This window comes from Elgaria multicarinata, chromosome 7, assembly GCF_023053635.1.
Source record: "Elgaria multicarinata webbii isolate HBS135686 ecotype San Diego chromosome 7, rElgMul1.1.pri, whole genome shotgun sequence".
Lineage (NCBI taxonomy): Eukaryota > Metazoa > Chordata > Lepidosauria > Squamata > Anguidae > Elgaria > Elgaria multicarinata.
In genome coordinates this window covers 64,965,165-64,979,527 of record NC_086177.1, presented here as the reverse complement: position 1 = coordinate 64,979,527, position 14,363 = coordinate 64,965,165, and the positions used below count along the sequence as shown (strand labels likewise).

The 14,363-nt window shown below is 40.7% G+C and overlaps 1 protein-coding gene across 1 annotated transcript in view; it reads right to left on the bottom strand.

The window, feature by feature from the left end:
• Positions 1–14,363, bottom strand: part of SNTG1 (syntrophin gamma 1) — a 136,150-nt gene that overhangs the window by 78,153 nt on the left and 43,634 nt on the right. Inside the window, exons 8-9 of the mRNA XM_063129835.1 lie at positions 5,825–5,927; positions 2,501–2,583 (exon numbers count right to left, since the gene is read on the bottom strand). Coding sequence (XP_062985905.1) covers positions 2,501–2,583; positions 5,825–5,927 — 186 coding nt within the window. The remainder of the gene's footprint in view (positions 1–2,500; positions 2,584–5,824; positions 5,928–14,363) is intronic.

The window sequence follows — 14,363 nt, the reverse complement described above, 5'->3', positions numbered from 1 at the left end:
GACCCAGAGCTCTTCAGGAGCTCCGTGCCCATTCGGTGTGGGGTGGAGGGAGCGGGAGCAGGTTGTTGTTGTTGTTTTAAAAAACCCAACAACTCATGGTTTGCGCATGAGCACTCCTGCACTCCTCTGATAGAAAAACAAAACAAAATGGTGGGTGCAACGTCCTGTTCCTCCTAGGATGTCGTGCGCCACATGTAGACGAGGGGGGCGATCTCGCTATCATAAAACCGTGAGATCATTGCCCTCCAGCCCCCTTGTCTAGCCATGGCCCTTGTCTCAGTGAGGTTTCATTCAGTGCTTTATGTTTCCCTCATCAGAGCGAATCGACGTCATATACCCATGTAGGAAAAAGTGAAGGGGTGCATTTGGGAACATCATTGCGGTAAGGGCCAAATCTGTCCCCTGTCCTATAGCTACTGAGAGTCAAGCCTGCTCCTGGTTCCATCCTATATTCTATAGTCATATCCTCTTTTTGTGTAAGACTCCCTCACTCTTGTTGCACAAATCTCTGTTTCACATCACCGATAATGGAAAACACTACCGCTCAGATTGTGTCCTCCATTTTTATCCATGAGCTGCCCTAAAAGATTCTTCATACTTGTTTCTCTCTCTCGTTACTAATGGTGGAAATGGACATCCCTGCAGACAGAAAAACAACCACCACCACCACACCAAGATATCTTGACATTTGAAATAACATTTTCATTTCAACCGTTTTCTTCCCAGATCCAGCCGATACGAAAGGGGAAAAAAATGTTACAAGGGTCTTGGGAAAAGCTATTAGTGAAGTATTTCTAGCCTACACAGAAGAAAGAAGTGTCAAAATATTCTTGATTGAATCTTTCTAGCCGGTTCTGGAGGCAGGGTACCACAGAAAAATGCTACAACATTTCGGCTGTTTTTGGAGCCCCTGGGTCTGTCAGCACCTATGATGTATTGCCAAATGACATTCAGGAGAAACGCAAAGAAAGCTCTCTTCCGTGAGACTGGGTGCTGATACCATTTATACAACATAAGGATTTATGTTTTCCCAAATTGTTTGATAGTTTTGTGAAATAATTTCTTCAGGACCTTGTTCTGGCCTGGATCCATAGGAAAATTAAATGGCGCAGGAAGAAAAATATAATTGAAATTAAGTCTGGGCACACTCATGTAATTTGGATTGCACACCAAAATAGAGATAGGAAAACAGCCCTCTACCCAACACTCAGTATAGAAGTGATCTGAGTGATGCATCAGTGTAATGGGCATCCAAAATCAATCCTTTTTCAAAAACAGATCAACTCTAAATCAACAAATTAGGCTCTGGGATGCTCCCCATAACATCACTGAGAACATGCTGGTAGTGGTGCCCCCTTAAACTGGATGGGACCTTCACCCCCCACCATAATTTCACTTTGTATTACTTACTAGAGAAAAGGGGCTGCAGAAAGGGCTGGGGTGGGGCAAAAGCATAATTATGTGCAGTCTATTCAAGGCATTGCAATTCCCAAGAGATCCATATTTATTTTTATTCCATTTATTTTTTAAAAAAATTAGGCCACCTTTAAGGGCCAAAGCCTCTCATGCTTCTGATGCCCTGCACAGGAGCTAGTCCCTGTTAAACACACCACCAGTCACACAAGGGGACACCTCAATTTGTGCTAAGAGGGTCACTGCAAGTTCTCTATGCTCCTAGGTGCCTCTCTGATCTAGTCAAACTGAGGCCTAGAGCCTTTTACAAATTGTTAGTCTCATTTTCGAAGTCTGCAGACTTCATATCAACTCTGAAATGGGACCAAATAATTTCAGTGGGCAGGTCTAATGCCAGTGTGGATTTATTCCATTATTAAGCCAGAATCTATCATCATGTTTTTCCACCTATAGCATCATCTTGAGAAAAGGTTGTTATAGTCTACTTCATTTACATCATCTCTATGATAGAAGTTGGCATATTCTGAACAGAAACATTTAGGCTGCAATCCTACACACATTTACCTGGGACCAATTCCCACTCAACTCAGTGGATGGGTTCATAGATAAAGCTAAACCATGATGGGTTGGTAACCACTATGCATCATAGATTACGCCAACAGCCAACTATGCCCAATCTACAGAACGTGGGTTCTCAGAGTGGGGCGTTTGGGTGGATTAACCCATCGTGCAAGGCAGAAGCATTCCGCGTCACGGGTTCTGCCAAAAAATAAACCATCATGGCTTAGTGTGTTGTGTGAACCCACCCAGTGGGTCTTAATTCCAGGTGAACATGTACGGAACTGCACTGAATAAAACTCTAGCCATTTGCTTTTTCATTGCATGCTTTCAGCACAGCACAGTTTTAACGGTAGGAATCAGTGGGATAAAATATATTTGAAATATTATTCTTAACTGGAGTAACTGTCAGCTTCAGCTCTTCTAAAATACAATGCTGACATGCACTTAGATTGTGCATAATTCTCAGTCAACAGCCCTGTGTAGAACATTTTCACTTTTTGGACAGTTAAAAAATATATCCTCTTACCGTATTATTGGGATGGTAGTTAAGATGTAAACCGCTGTCACACAGAGGTGATGATGTGCCACTACTCTGATCGCTAGGAATGCCTAATAAAAAATATAAATGCATATGAAAGAGTATCAGGGCCTTTTGAGCTACAAACACATCATAGTCAAAAGTGGTTAAAACTCAGCCATAAATGTAAAGCACAGCTGTGGTCTCAGCTCTACCAGGTGGTTTAACGCACGCTGTGCTGAACATTCCTTCCACATTGTTTTCAGCCATTCTCATTCAATTTGATAGAGAAATATCTTTTAAAAATAAAATGTTCAGAAGAGAAGTTCATAGAAGTTCTCACAGCTGGGGTTCGGAGTTCTTGTGGTTTATCTTGCATATTAGAAGCATCCTGTCTTCACCCATTAAAGCCCAGGGAAGGACATCATGACATAACACCTTCCCCACAGACCCTTCTCAGATCAGGAAGGATCCAGGGAGGCTGCAGAGTGATGGGAAAATGTGCAATAGAAAGCAAACAAACCCGTAGCAGCCTCAGGGATCTCACAATGATAAGGGAAACTCAAAACCACCACAAAAAAGGATTCTCAAAACAAATTCTAAAGGGCCCTGGGAATAAAGCAGGTATACGTAAGCCTCTTTCGTGGGGGGAAGAAAACTTTCAGGGAATTGGAGGATAGATTTTGGCACAGTACTAGCTCCAATCCAGTGCTGGACTTCCCCACCACCACCACCAATGCCCACTATAGGGCTTGCACAGAAAAAGTAACGTTATAAGCATCTGCATTAGAGCCAAGATGCAACCACAATCAGCACTCAGAAATTTAATGCCAGGGAGACCCTGGGGAAGGTACTGAACCCAAGACTGATGACTAGAGCTGGCCCAGAATTTCTCAGGAAGCATGCAGTTAATCTCAAATGGAAGAGGAAGCTTCCAATCCACTCTTCATGCCCATCTGTGAGAAGAAAGGAGGGGCCAGCACATGAGTGCAAGGCTTGCTATCGCTTGTCCTTGTAACACTAAACCATGGATTAGTATTATATCTGAACACAGCCACTATGAATAAAACAATAGCCTGGGATGCCACTCTTTGCTGGGTATGACATGTGATGACGAGGGATTTGCACAAAAAGTAGAATACTAATTACAAATTAGATAATCCAATGTATTTAATTATATCCCCCTTTTTATTGTCAGCAAGTATCAGAAACACTAGAAAAACAATTTTCAAGCGATTATTATTTGTGAGGACATATAAACAAAGTTAATATTTTCATTATGAAATTTATTATTTGCAAATATTCAGGGAATAGAATCATAGAATAGAATGTTCATAGAATCATAGAATAGAAGAGTTGGAAGGGGCCTATAAGGCCATCGAGTCCAACCCCCCGCTCAATGTCAAAAGATTTCTCGTTTCCACTACTGAAAAAAATAGTCTGCCTTAAGCATCATTATATTTGTATTTAGACTTACAATCAAGAAAATATTATACAAAATAAATATGGTAATCCAAGGGTACAGCTTTTTCTAAATCGTCTTTTGATTGTAAGAGGAGCAGGAGTGGGAGTTCTATTTTTGAAAGGAGTAATCAATGACAGTAAATTGCTTTGACAATATCAAATGAATCTAAGAGATCCTCCTTATTATAAATGAATGAGCAACTGTTGCGAAAGTATATTTCCAACACATAAATCAATATTTTGGAACCAAATGAACACAATAGATCAGGAATTACTTCATGGGGTTGAGGCTACAGAAATAAATGTCAAAAGCATATTTCTACAAGCAACTTGTCTTTTTCTCAATAAAAAAGGAAAGATCCTAAAGATAAACAAGGCAACTCTAACATGCAGACATAGTCATGCTATGACTGAGGCTATGCACTAACACCTTCAAGGCACAATCGTCTGCATATTTAGACAGGGGAAAACCCTATAACACCCATCATGGTTGACTGGTGAATGCTGTGGGGGGGTTCTGTCTGAACATGCATAGGATTGCACCCCTAATTTCTTAAAAATCTAAGACGAAAGCAGTTGTCTCCCTGTTTCTGCTACTTCCCAGTGACACTAATCAACTTGAATGGTTGAACTAAAACAAAATACTGATAACTACAGACTCTATTAATCTTCACTTAAACGACTCTGGCTCAGTACAGACAACATCTCACTCAATGGTGGTTTTAGAACTCCAGGGTGAAGTTTTTACATCACTTTTGAGAAATGTGTTTTCTGGCAGGAGAACTCTGTGCAACTATGGAGGTGGGTTTTTTTAAAAAAAAATGCTCCACACAGAATATCCACGCTGTGCAGAGAAGAGTTCCTGCGCAACTGTTGTGTGGTGTGTTGTGTGGTGGGCTCCGTAGAGTTTTCTGTTGTGTTGAGTTGACTTTTCCCACTGGCTACAGAGTTGCCTGGTAAGAGTGGCAAAGGAGTGAGTGCTGCTCTAGGAGAACTGCCAGGATTGTGTAGTTGTTTTTACAGCAATGGCTGATGGGATGCCATTGAAAGGACTGGGGGAGGAGAGAGGGCTGAGGAATTGTCAATCAAATGTCACAATGGATTTTACTCAACTTCACGGAGGCCCACAGTCACACAATGGTGTAGTTAGAACATGTTGTGTAGGGAGTACCTCTTAAAAACTCAACTGTTCAGTGCAGTTTTCACACTGCGTTCACTAATGTGTAGTCTGAACTGTGCCTCTATCTGTTAAAGCACATGACTGTAATTCAAATTGAAATGACCTCAAAACACATACACTTTCTCTCAGTTACTAAGTTGGGGGTGGTGGGAGTGGGGGTGGAAACACTTTTCCACTTCCCTGCTATTATGTGTTGAATGAAAGATGAAATATAAATACTCTGGACAAATTATTGCAAAATCAAATAACTTTAATAGCACTCAAAGCAAGTTGTAATCAGCTGAGAGAGCATAGCACAATCTCTAAAGCAAATTGAAGACTAATAGAGCATCAGTAGTGAGAAGTTCACACTGAAACCACATTCTGGAGGGCGGGGAGATACTGCTAATGGTAGTGTCTGCACAGATTTGGAAACTAACAAAGGAAGATGCATTCATAGGTTCATTTGCGGGAGGGGTGTGTGTTCTATTTCAGTTCACCTACATTAAACCCCTACACACACACACACACACACACACACACACACACACACACAGAAAGCCCGACCAAATGTTTGAGCTTATCACGTAAACTGACTGACAAGCACCAATTCAAGGTTGAAATAGACTTAAAAAGTAGTAAGATGAGTGGCCCAGAGGCTCCAATTGATGGTGATAATTTATTTTCTTTAAGTTATCAGTGGTGCTTACATGCACAATCCTCGTTGAGGGGCAGTTTGAGAAATGCAGGTGCTCTTTTGAGAAAGGACACAGTTAGGGTCACCTCTTCTCCAGCATTTCGAAGAACTTGGACCTGAGGATTAAATTAAAGTAGTAGATGTAACACGCAGAGACACAGAACCGCAGACATGTATGGGCTACCCTTCATGCAACAGGTCCTCTGCTGCTTATGGCACAAAGATTAAAAGGAAAATAAAAATAAAAGCAAATTGTGGTTTTAAGCTTGAAAACTGGGCTTCTTTGCCCTTTCCCCGATTCCTTAAACTTCTTCACTGAACTTAGATAAAATATCCTGATGACTACTCAATCAACATTTCCTTCACACACAAAACAGGACTTCAGTGTGCAGAGATTAATTTAAGACTGGCAATCTGGTAAGAGGTGGGACTAAATGTGAGATCTAACAAACACTGAGCCAATACCAGCAAAGCTTTGAGAAACCTACAGATAACCAGATGCTGGAATGGTCTCCAAGCAGAATACATAAACCCCCCCAACCTGGGTGCAAAACCTAGCAAGTCAACCTTGGTGCTGAGACCAGAGAGAGGAAAGAATACAGTATGCCAGCTAGCCATCTCACCTTTAAACTGGCAGACTCATGAGGCTGTGGGAGCTTCACTTAGCAAGATGAACCCATACTTCAACCATCTCAGTTCTATAGATAAGCACTCTAGAACTTGATGGTTTTCAAGAGAAAGAAAAGCCTGGCATTTGCTCTGATTTGCATGGGCAGCTCTTTCCCCCTACTTGAATAAAGAAAAGGGACCTTGTAACTTTTGGTAACTCAGTATGGAGACAACCTGCATCAAAAACTGAAATGTGTGAATGGCTACGCCTTTCTAGTCCCACCAAGATAAACAAATAGTGCTCTTGTGTTTTGCCTTAGGTCTCATCTACACCAAGCAGAATATAGCACAATGAAAATGGTATGAAAGCAGTATATAAAAGGCAGGAGCCACACCACGCAGGATATACTGGTATGAAAGCAGTATATGGTCTGTGTCAATGGGCCCCAACACTTGTCAGTGCACTTCAATACCCCTATAAAGCAGCAGTGTGGCTCCTGCCTTTTATATACCGCTTTCATAGTGCAATATCCAGCTTGGTGTAGATGAGGCCTTAGACTAAGAAACTGAATTTTCATCACTCTGCACCTTAAAAGCAATGCTTTTTCTCCTGTTACATGAATTACCTCGAGAGACACTTTATCCAGATTATCAAAACTCTTCTCGCTAGTGTAACTGTGAGGCAGTCCATCAAAAATGAATTGACAGTCCCTATGCTGCTCTTACAGATATGGGCAAATGTTTCACAGTAATTTGACACAGTGAGAGTTGCGTAGATTTTGCTGAGCACTCCTTTCTGAAAATGGGACACTCTTGATTACAGAGAATATCAAAGATGATATTACTTACAGGTTATACTGAGTAGTATACAACTGAAAGCCAAACTTAGATATGTAGGTGTGTGTGTGTGTGTGTGTGTGTGTGTGTGTGTATGTGTGTGTGTGTGTGTGTGTGTGTGTATATATATGTGTGTGTGTGTGTGTGTGTGTGTGTGTGTGTGTGTGTGTGTATGGAGAGAGAGAGAGAGAGAGAGAGAGAGAGATGGCACCTACCTCACAACCAAAAGAAACATGGGCATGTTCAAAGAAATTAGGCGTGCCATTAAAGGCTGGTTAGAAAGAGCCTCCTCACTCTCTCTGCTCTGTTCTCAGACAGAAAATGTGGAGAAGCACTTTCTACACTTGGAAGGATAGTCTGGAGAAATTCAGATGATTTCCATGGGCAGAGGACCTATATTTTTAACAATCAGAGACAGTAGCACAGACAGAGGTTTCTTCTTTTTAAACTTTTCCCTCTTTATTTTTAAACAGCTTTTGGCAATGTTTCCCACAATGGCAGTGATCCTCCTCCATCAGGGGACATCTTGCCCCACAATGTGTCTGAGGAAGGATGTGACATGTATAAAACTGTTGTTGCTGTTGTTTTGAAAAACTGTTTGAAGCAAGCAAGTAAAGAAGCCCCAAAGATATCAGAAGTTCTCCATTCATGCTCCAGACCCTTTCACCTCTCCTCCCACTTTTATGAATATGACAAAAATATAAAATAAAATAAAAAATCCTGAGAATGTTCAGCATAGCACTCATATTCGTAAGAGAGTTAAAATCCATAGTGTTAATACTTTTGTCATTTCGAATCAGTTGAGAATTTCACCCAATCTTTCATTTAGAAATTAAAAATTGTCGTAATTTAACCAATTCTTTTTTTAAAAAAAGCCACTGAAATGAATACATACATACCATGTTCTCAGTCTACTTCACACAGCTACTGAAGCAGGCAGGCAGTTGCTGAGAAAAAGAGTATGGACCACTATTTAAAAGCTAATGGGGGGAAAAGCCAAGGGCAAAGGGGTAGAAAAAAGGATGTTTAATATAAAAGCGCTTCGATGGGCAAATAGGAAACTGAAGAGGTGGAGTAAATGATACCCATTGCTGGAATCTGGTTGATGTGATACACATCACCTTGTATTTGAAGTAATTTAGAGTTTGGAGCACAGAAATGCTTTACACTTCTATGCCTTGCATTACCCTTAGTAGGTCAGTGTTGCCTGCTACCGTTTCCATCTTCTGCTTACCTAGGGTGACCATAAGGAAAGGAGGACAGGGCTCCTGTATCTTTATTATTAGTAGTAGTATTTATTACATTTATATACCGCCCCATAGCCGAAGCTCTCTGGGCGGTTTACAAAAGTTAACAGTTGTATTGAAAAGGAAATTTCAGCAAGCGGCATTTGTATATATGGAGAACCTGGTGAAATTTCCTCTTCATCACAACAGTTAGAGCTGCAGATGCCCTGCCCTCTTTTAAATCTGGTCACTCTAGTTTAGCTCCTGCACCTTTAACTGTTGTTATGAAGAGGAAATTTCATCAGGTTCTCCATACATACAAATGACACATATACAAATTCCCTTTTCTATGCAACTGTTAAAGATACAGGAGCCCTGTCCTCCTTTTCATATGGTCACTCTAGCTTATCATTTTGGTCTGAGTGTTAGTCATGTCCCTCCTTCCTACACACTTACAATAATGTCTAGGCCACTAGGAATAAGCACATGTTTGACATTTTCTCTGGAGGAAGCTAGTGATAGCATCATCATAATCACAGCCTGCTATGGACTGCTTATAATGCAGCATCGTGTACAAGAGGTATGCAGCTCAAATCAGTGGAGAATGATTCACGAATGTTTAAATGGTCTTTTCCAATCACTGCTGTGCAATGGTTCTGGAGCTTCTAAACAAGCCAGGAAGAACAAGTGGGTTGAATTCTTTCTTCCCGTGCTTTTAGAAAAATCTGAAGATAGTCTGTGGGAAAGATCAATATAAATGGGTACAGCTCTCAAGCAGCATGAATTTTGCAACCAGGCAGGTATCCATACCAACCACAAAATGTACAGAGAGAAGCAACCCTGACTAGTTAACAGGTCAACACTTTCATCTTCTCTCCCCTTAACACAGAGCTCCAAGATTTGCTTCAGCTGATCAAGAATGTGCAAGGATTTATTTTCAGTAAGCTGAAGCCAGACTGTAGCTGAGAAAAGAGTGCCTGGACAGTGTCCAGTGCCCTTTGCCTGAACAGATAGTTGCTCCAACAGCATGGCCTTCCTTGTATTTTTCAAAAGGAAGCAGCAATTTAAACCAAGTGAATCTATACACATCAATTGATGTGACCGATATGAGTGTTCATATCAGTGTCCCAAAGGTTAAGTTAGAAGCATTTATTTCATTGTCCAGGAGAGAAATAGAATCAAGGTATTCACAAAAGCAATCATTAGCAATGCAATTGTGTATTTGTAAGTAAATATGCTTCTAAAGGGCCATGACCTTGTCTCTTTCAGAAGGCATTGTTGAAAGTGAAAAGAAATTACTTTAGGAGCATGAAAAAACTGCTTTTACTGAGTCAAACCATTTAGCCCAGGATTGTCAACACTGGTTGGCATTCGCTCTTCATAAATTTGGATGTGAATTTTCCAGCCCTACCTGAAGATATCAGGGATTGAACCTGGAACCTTCTGCATGCAAAGCATGTGTTCTACCACTGAGCCCATGACCCTGAAGAATACTATTAACATCCAAACTCAACCTCTTAGCTTTGATATGATTTGAGGCTGGGGCCCTCCCACTCCCTAGAATCTGAAATAGACTATACAAATACTGAAGGACACATTATACAGGTTTCTACAAGTAAGAAAACTCACATCAGGGTCCTGCTTTACTTATTCTGTGAAAGCCTTCCCTCTCCTGCTTTGGACTAGAGCCAGCTTGGCCGATGCCCAGGAATCCTGGGGGTTATAGACCAAAACATCTGATGTGTATCAGATTGGGGTAGGCAGGTCTATAATCCGTCCAGGTGGTGGTGGACCTAAAGCAACTTCTCTTCATTCCATCATGAAAAGGAATCATGGTGGCCCCAGGAATCTCTAGGGCAAATGATCTGACCCACACTATTGACAAGGAGATGCTGTCTGGTCCCATAGAAGTCCTGCTAGTTCCAACTCCCTTCTTCTGATACAGCCTTCTCCAATCTTGTTTTCTCCTGATGTTTTGGACTTCAACTCCCATCAGCCCTAGCCAGCATGACCAATGGTCAGGAATGCTAGAAGTTGTAGTCCAAAACTACTGGAGGGTGGCAGGTTGGAAAAGGCTGCTAAAGTACCTCTTAATTACTCCCCCAGCTGTCTCCCTCCTCCTTTTGAGGCTGGTGCTGTGTTATAACTAAGACACTATCTGCCTCTACACCAGGGCCAGGCAGATGCTCTTCCGGCTTCTAGGTCTGCCAAATGACATCCAGAGTTGACACTTCAAAGCACCACCACAATGACTAGCAAGCAGACTCCTCAGAGGCATAGAGCCAGGGTGTAACGCATCTCCTGGCTACATTTCATCAAGTCACAAAGTGACAAATCAAATCAGCAGCAGAAGTCTCCCAGAAGTAAAATAACAGACATGTATCTTTCAGCCAGCTCTTTTCATATTTTAAATACCATGTGCTTCAGTCTTCATTGTATAGACTTTATAATTGAAATCACAACAGAGGGGGACCTGTATTTACTGATTTAAATACGGCATAGTTTTAAATATTGAAAATTTGACAGATGGACCTCAACAAGATAAGAATGCATACAAGTAAAACTAAAAGCTTTGTAAAGTAAAAGACTGGAAATGCTAGTGTAGGGGTTTTTCCGTCTTCTTCATGATTTCTTCTAAGTAATGCTTGACACCATTAATAAATGTCAGCCAAAGAAGCACTGCTCTAATCAGGCAACTTACTTTATTTGTATTCCGAAGCCATCCACCATAACTCACAGCTCTGAATTGCTGAATACTCTGTCCTGAGCCTTCTGTATCTCCAAGTGTTGCAATAGCAGCTCCTTAAATTATTTACAGAAATGCCAGAAGACACAAAGCACTATGGACAGAGTAGTCTAATTTCCACACGTGTAGCGCAAGAGGCCGGATTGTGCATCAGCTCCTTTGAAGCCCTGATAATATATTTGTGCTGAACAATCTTTTTGCCCAGCAGCAAACAAACACACAAGGTTGTTCACAGTGCTTGGGTGAGTATGAAAGCACTCTGAGAGAAAAATTGCCATTAACGAAAAGTCACATGAACAGTTTGGTTGAAAGGGCTGACATTACAGCTAGTAGTTTAACATATCAAAGGGGGGAAATATTTTTTTGTCACTCAGTTCATAAAAAACAATGCCAATGATGGGATGGATGAGATGGAGGCGGGACCCGAGGGAATCTGTGGACATGTGCACTGGTCTTTCAGTTTTGCGGGGGGGGGGGAATTTTGGCTAATCTGCATTAATTAATTATCACATACTTAAGTAATGCTGATTAGCACATTTGTACTTGCACATAAGCGCAAGTAAAACAAAATTCTGATAAGCATTTGTTAGCTGAATGCTGTCATCCTCCTATTTTTGGCATCCAATTCCCAATTGGGAGCAAAGGGTCTAACTATCTAAAAGCTCTTATTTATAAGCCTCGGGTTGCATTCACACAGCTTGTATGAATACTCTACCAACTACCATGCTAGGGAGGATATTTAGTAAGGATTCTTCATTGCAACAATGTTGTCCCTGCAATTAAAGGCAATTGGAGACTGTATTGCATGTTTTATTATATTGTAATTTCTATTGGGATAATAAGAGAGAACTAATTATGCCTTTATTATCTAAGTTTCCTAGCACAGACAAACTGTTTTATGTTTCTTAATGTTTAGCATTCCTATAGTTATTGGGAAAAGTTTTTTTTTCTACTGCAGTTAAGTTGAGAGCTCAGCTAACCTGTTTTTGATTTGCTCAGCATGGATGATACACTGACCCTGTTCAGATGACATGTGAAGCCCTTTTGCAGCAAATGGTTAATGAGTGTGTTTAAACCATAGTTATGGAGCCAGCATGGTTAGGAATGGTTCACACTACATGCTAAGTCATGGTTCAACAACCCAATAAGCCATAATGTTTAGTTCAAAAAGCTTAACCATCGTGGCTTAGGGTGTCATCTGAACAGGGTCATCGTTCTATATGTCTTTGTCTATATGCTATATTGCTCTATATGTTTTGCAAATATATTTTGTATATTTATTTTATTTATTTTTATTTATTTTACTAGCTGTACCCTGCCACGCGTTGCTGTGGCTCAGTCTGGTTAAATTGAAAAGAAAGAAAAGACAAAGCGGATGTTTCTAATATGTTTAATTTCACAATGCTTGTGGATATACAATATTTTTAGTTGTTCCATTGTCTGTGTAGATATAGAGATTGTCTGGTTTGCTGACTCTAGAACACGCAACATATAATTGTCCATGTGAGAAGCAATCTGTGTCTAGATCTAAACCGCACAATTCTAAAGATTGGCCCTGAGCTTTGTTGATGGTGGTTGCAAACGCCAATCGAATTGGGAATTGCAATCTCTTAAATTGAAATGGCATATCTGTTGGAATCATAGGAATGCAAGGAATGAGGACATCTTCACCTTTGAAAGGTCCTGTCAAGATTGTTGCTTCTATGACCTATAAGAGCAAATAGGAGAGAACATGCAAATAGGAGAGGAGGCAGAGGCAGTGGATTGGCCTACTGTTTGGTTTTAAAAAAAGGATGTTTTTACGGTGAGGAGGTTAGTGGAAACTCCTAGCAGTTACCTTTCTTCAGAACGTGTAACTGTCACAGGTGTGACATCTATATTCACTCAGCCAATTGTGAGAGAACATGCAAATAGGAGAAGAGGCAGAGGCAGTGGATTGGCCTACTGTTTGGTTTTTAAAAAAGGATGTTTTTACGGTGAGGAGGTTAGTGGAAACTCCTGGCAGTTATCTTTGTTCAGAACGTGTAACTGTCACAGGTGTGACATCTACATTCACTCAGCCAATTGTGAGAGAACATGCAAATAGGAGAGGAGGCAGAGGCAGTGGATTGGCCTACTGGTTGGTGATATCATAATGATCTATAAGAGCAAATAGGAGAGAACATGCAAATAGGAGAGAAGGCAGAGGCAGTGGATTGGCCTACTGGTTGGCGATGTCACAATGACCTATAAGAGCAAATAGGAGAGAACATGCAAATAGGAGAGGAGGCAGAGGCAGTGGATTGGCCTACTGGTTGGCGATGTCACAATGATCAGCAGGACTGGTTTTGAGGAGGCCTATTTCTTCGATTTTAAGACAAACTTTTGACCCCATATAGAACATAGTTACATAACAACGCTCGCGTATTCGAATGCAACGTTGTGTCAAAATTTCAAAGCAATCGGTGAAGAACTTTCGGAGATATAACGTCTGTTTCGAATGAACATTTACATTTTTATTTATATAGATTACATTTTATACTGCCCAACAGCTGAAGCTCTCTGGGCGGTTCACATGTTTCTGTTTCATTCATCTTTCTGTTTCATTCTCATCATGGACTGCAATGATCAGATGTGGATTTGGTAAAAAAAAACCTGATTTAGTCAATGAGTGGATGAAAGACACCTGACAATCCCCAAAACACAGACGGAACAGACTTAACAAAATTTGTACATCACTATCCATAGCACATCTATTTTCCATAAGTATGAGAGGAAAGGGGTTTTGTTGCTTTTACTCTAGCCACTGATTTTAGATTCTATGGCAGAGATCCAAACTATTGCGTAGGTTCATGAACGTTTTGCTTGATTTTTTTTTTTTAAGAACACTCCTCCATGTAGCCAGTTGTGACATTTCTTTCAGCTCCAAAAATGGTTTGCCTTGTGGAATAGACAGCATGGATGCTGGTTATTGAAGTCCCCTTTGGGCTCAGGGAACGAGTTTCTAAGTTATTTGTATCATGACCTATATGTGAGCACCCTTAAAACAGTTAACAGAGATTTTATTTATTTATTTATTTATTTAAAACATTTATATCCTGCCCTATATCAATAAGATCTTAGGGCGGCATACAGATAAAAGCATACAGTATAAA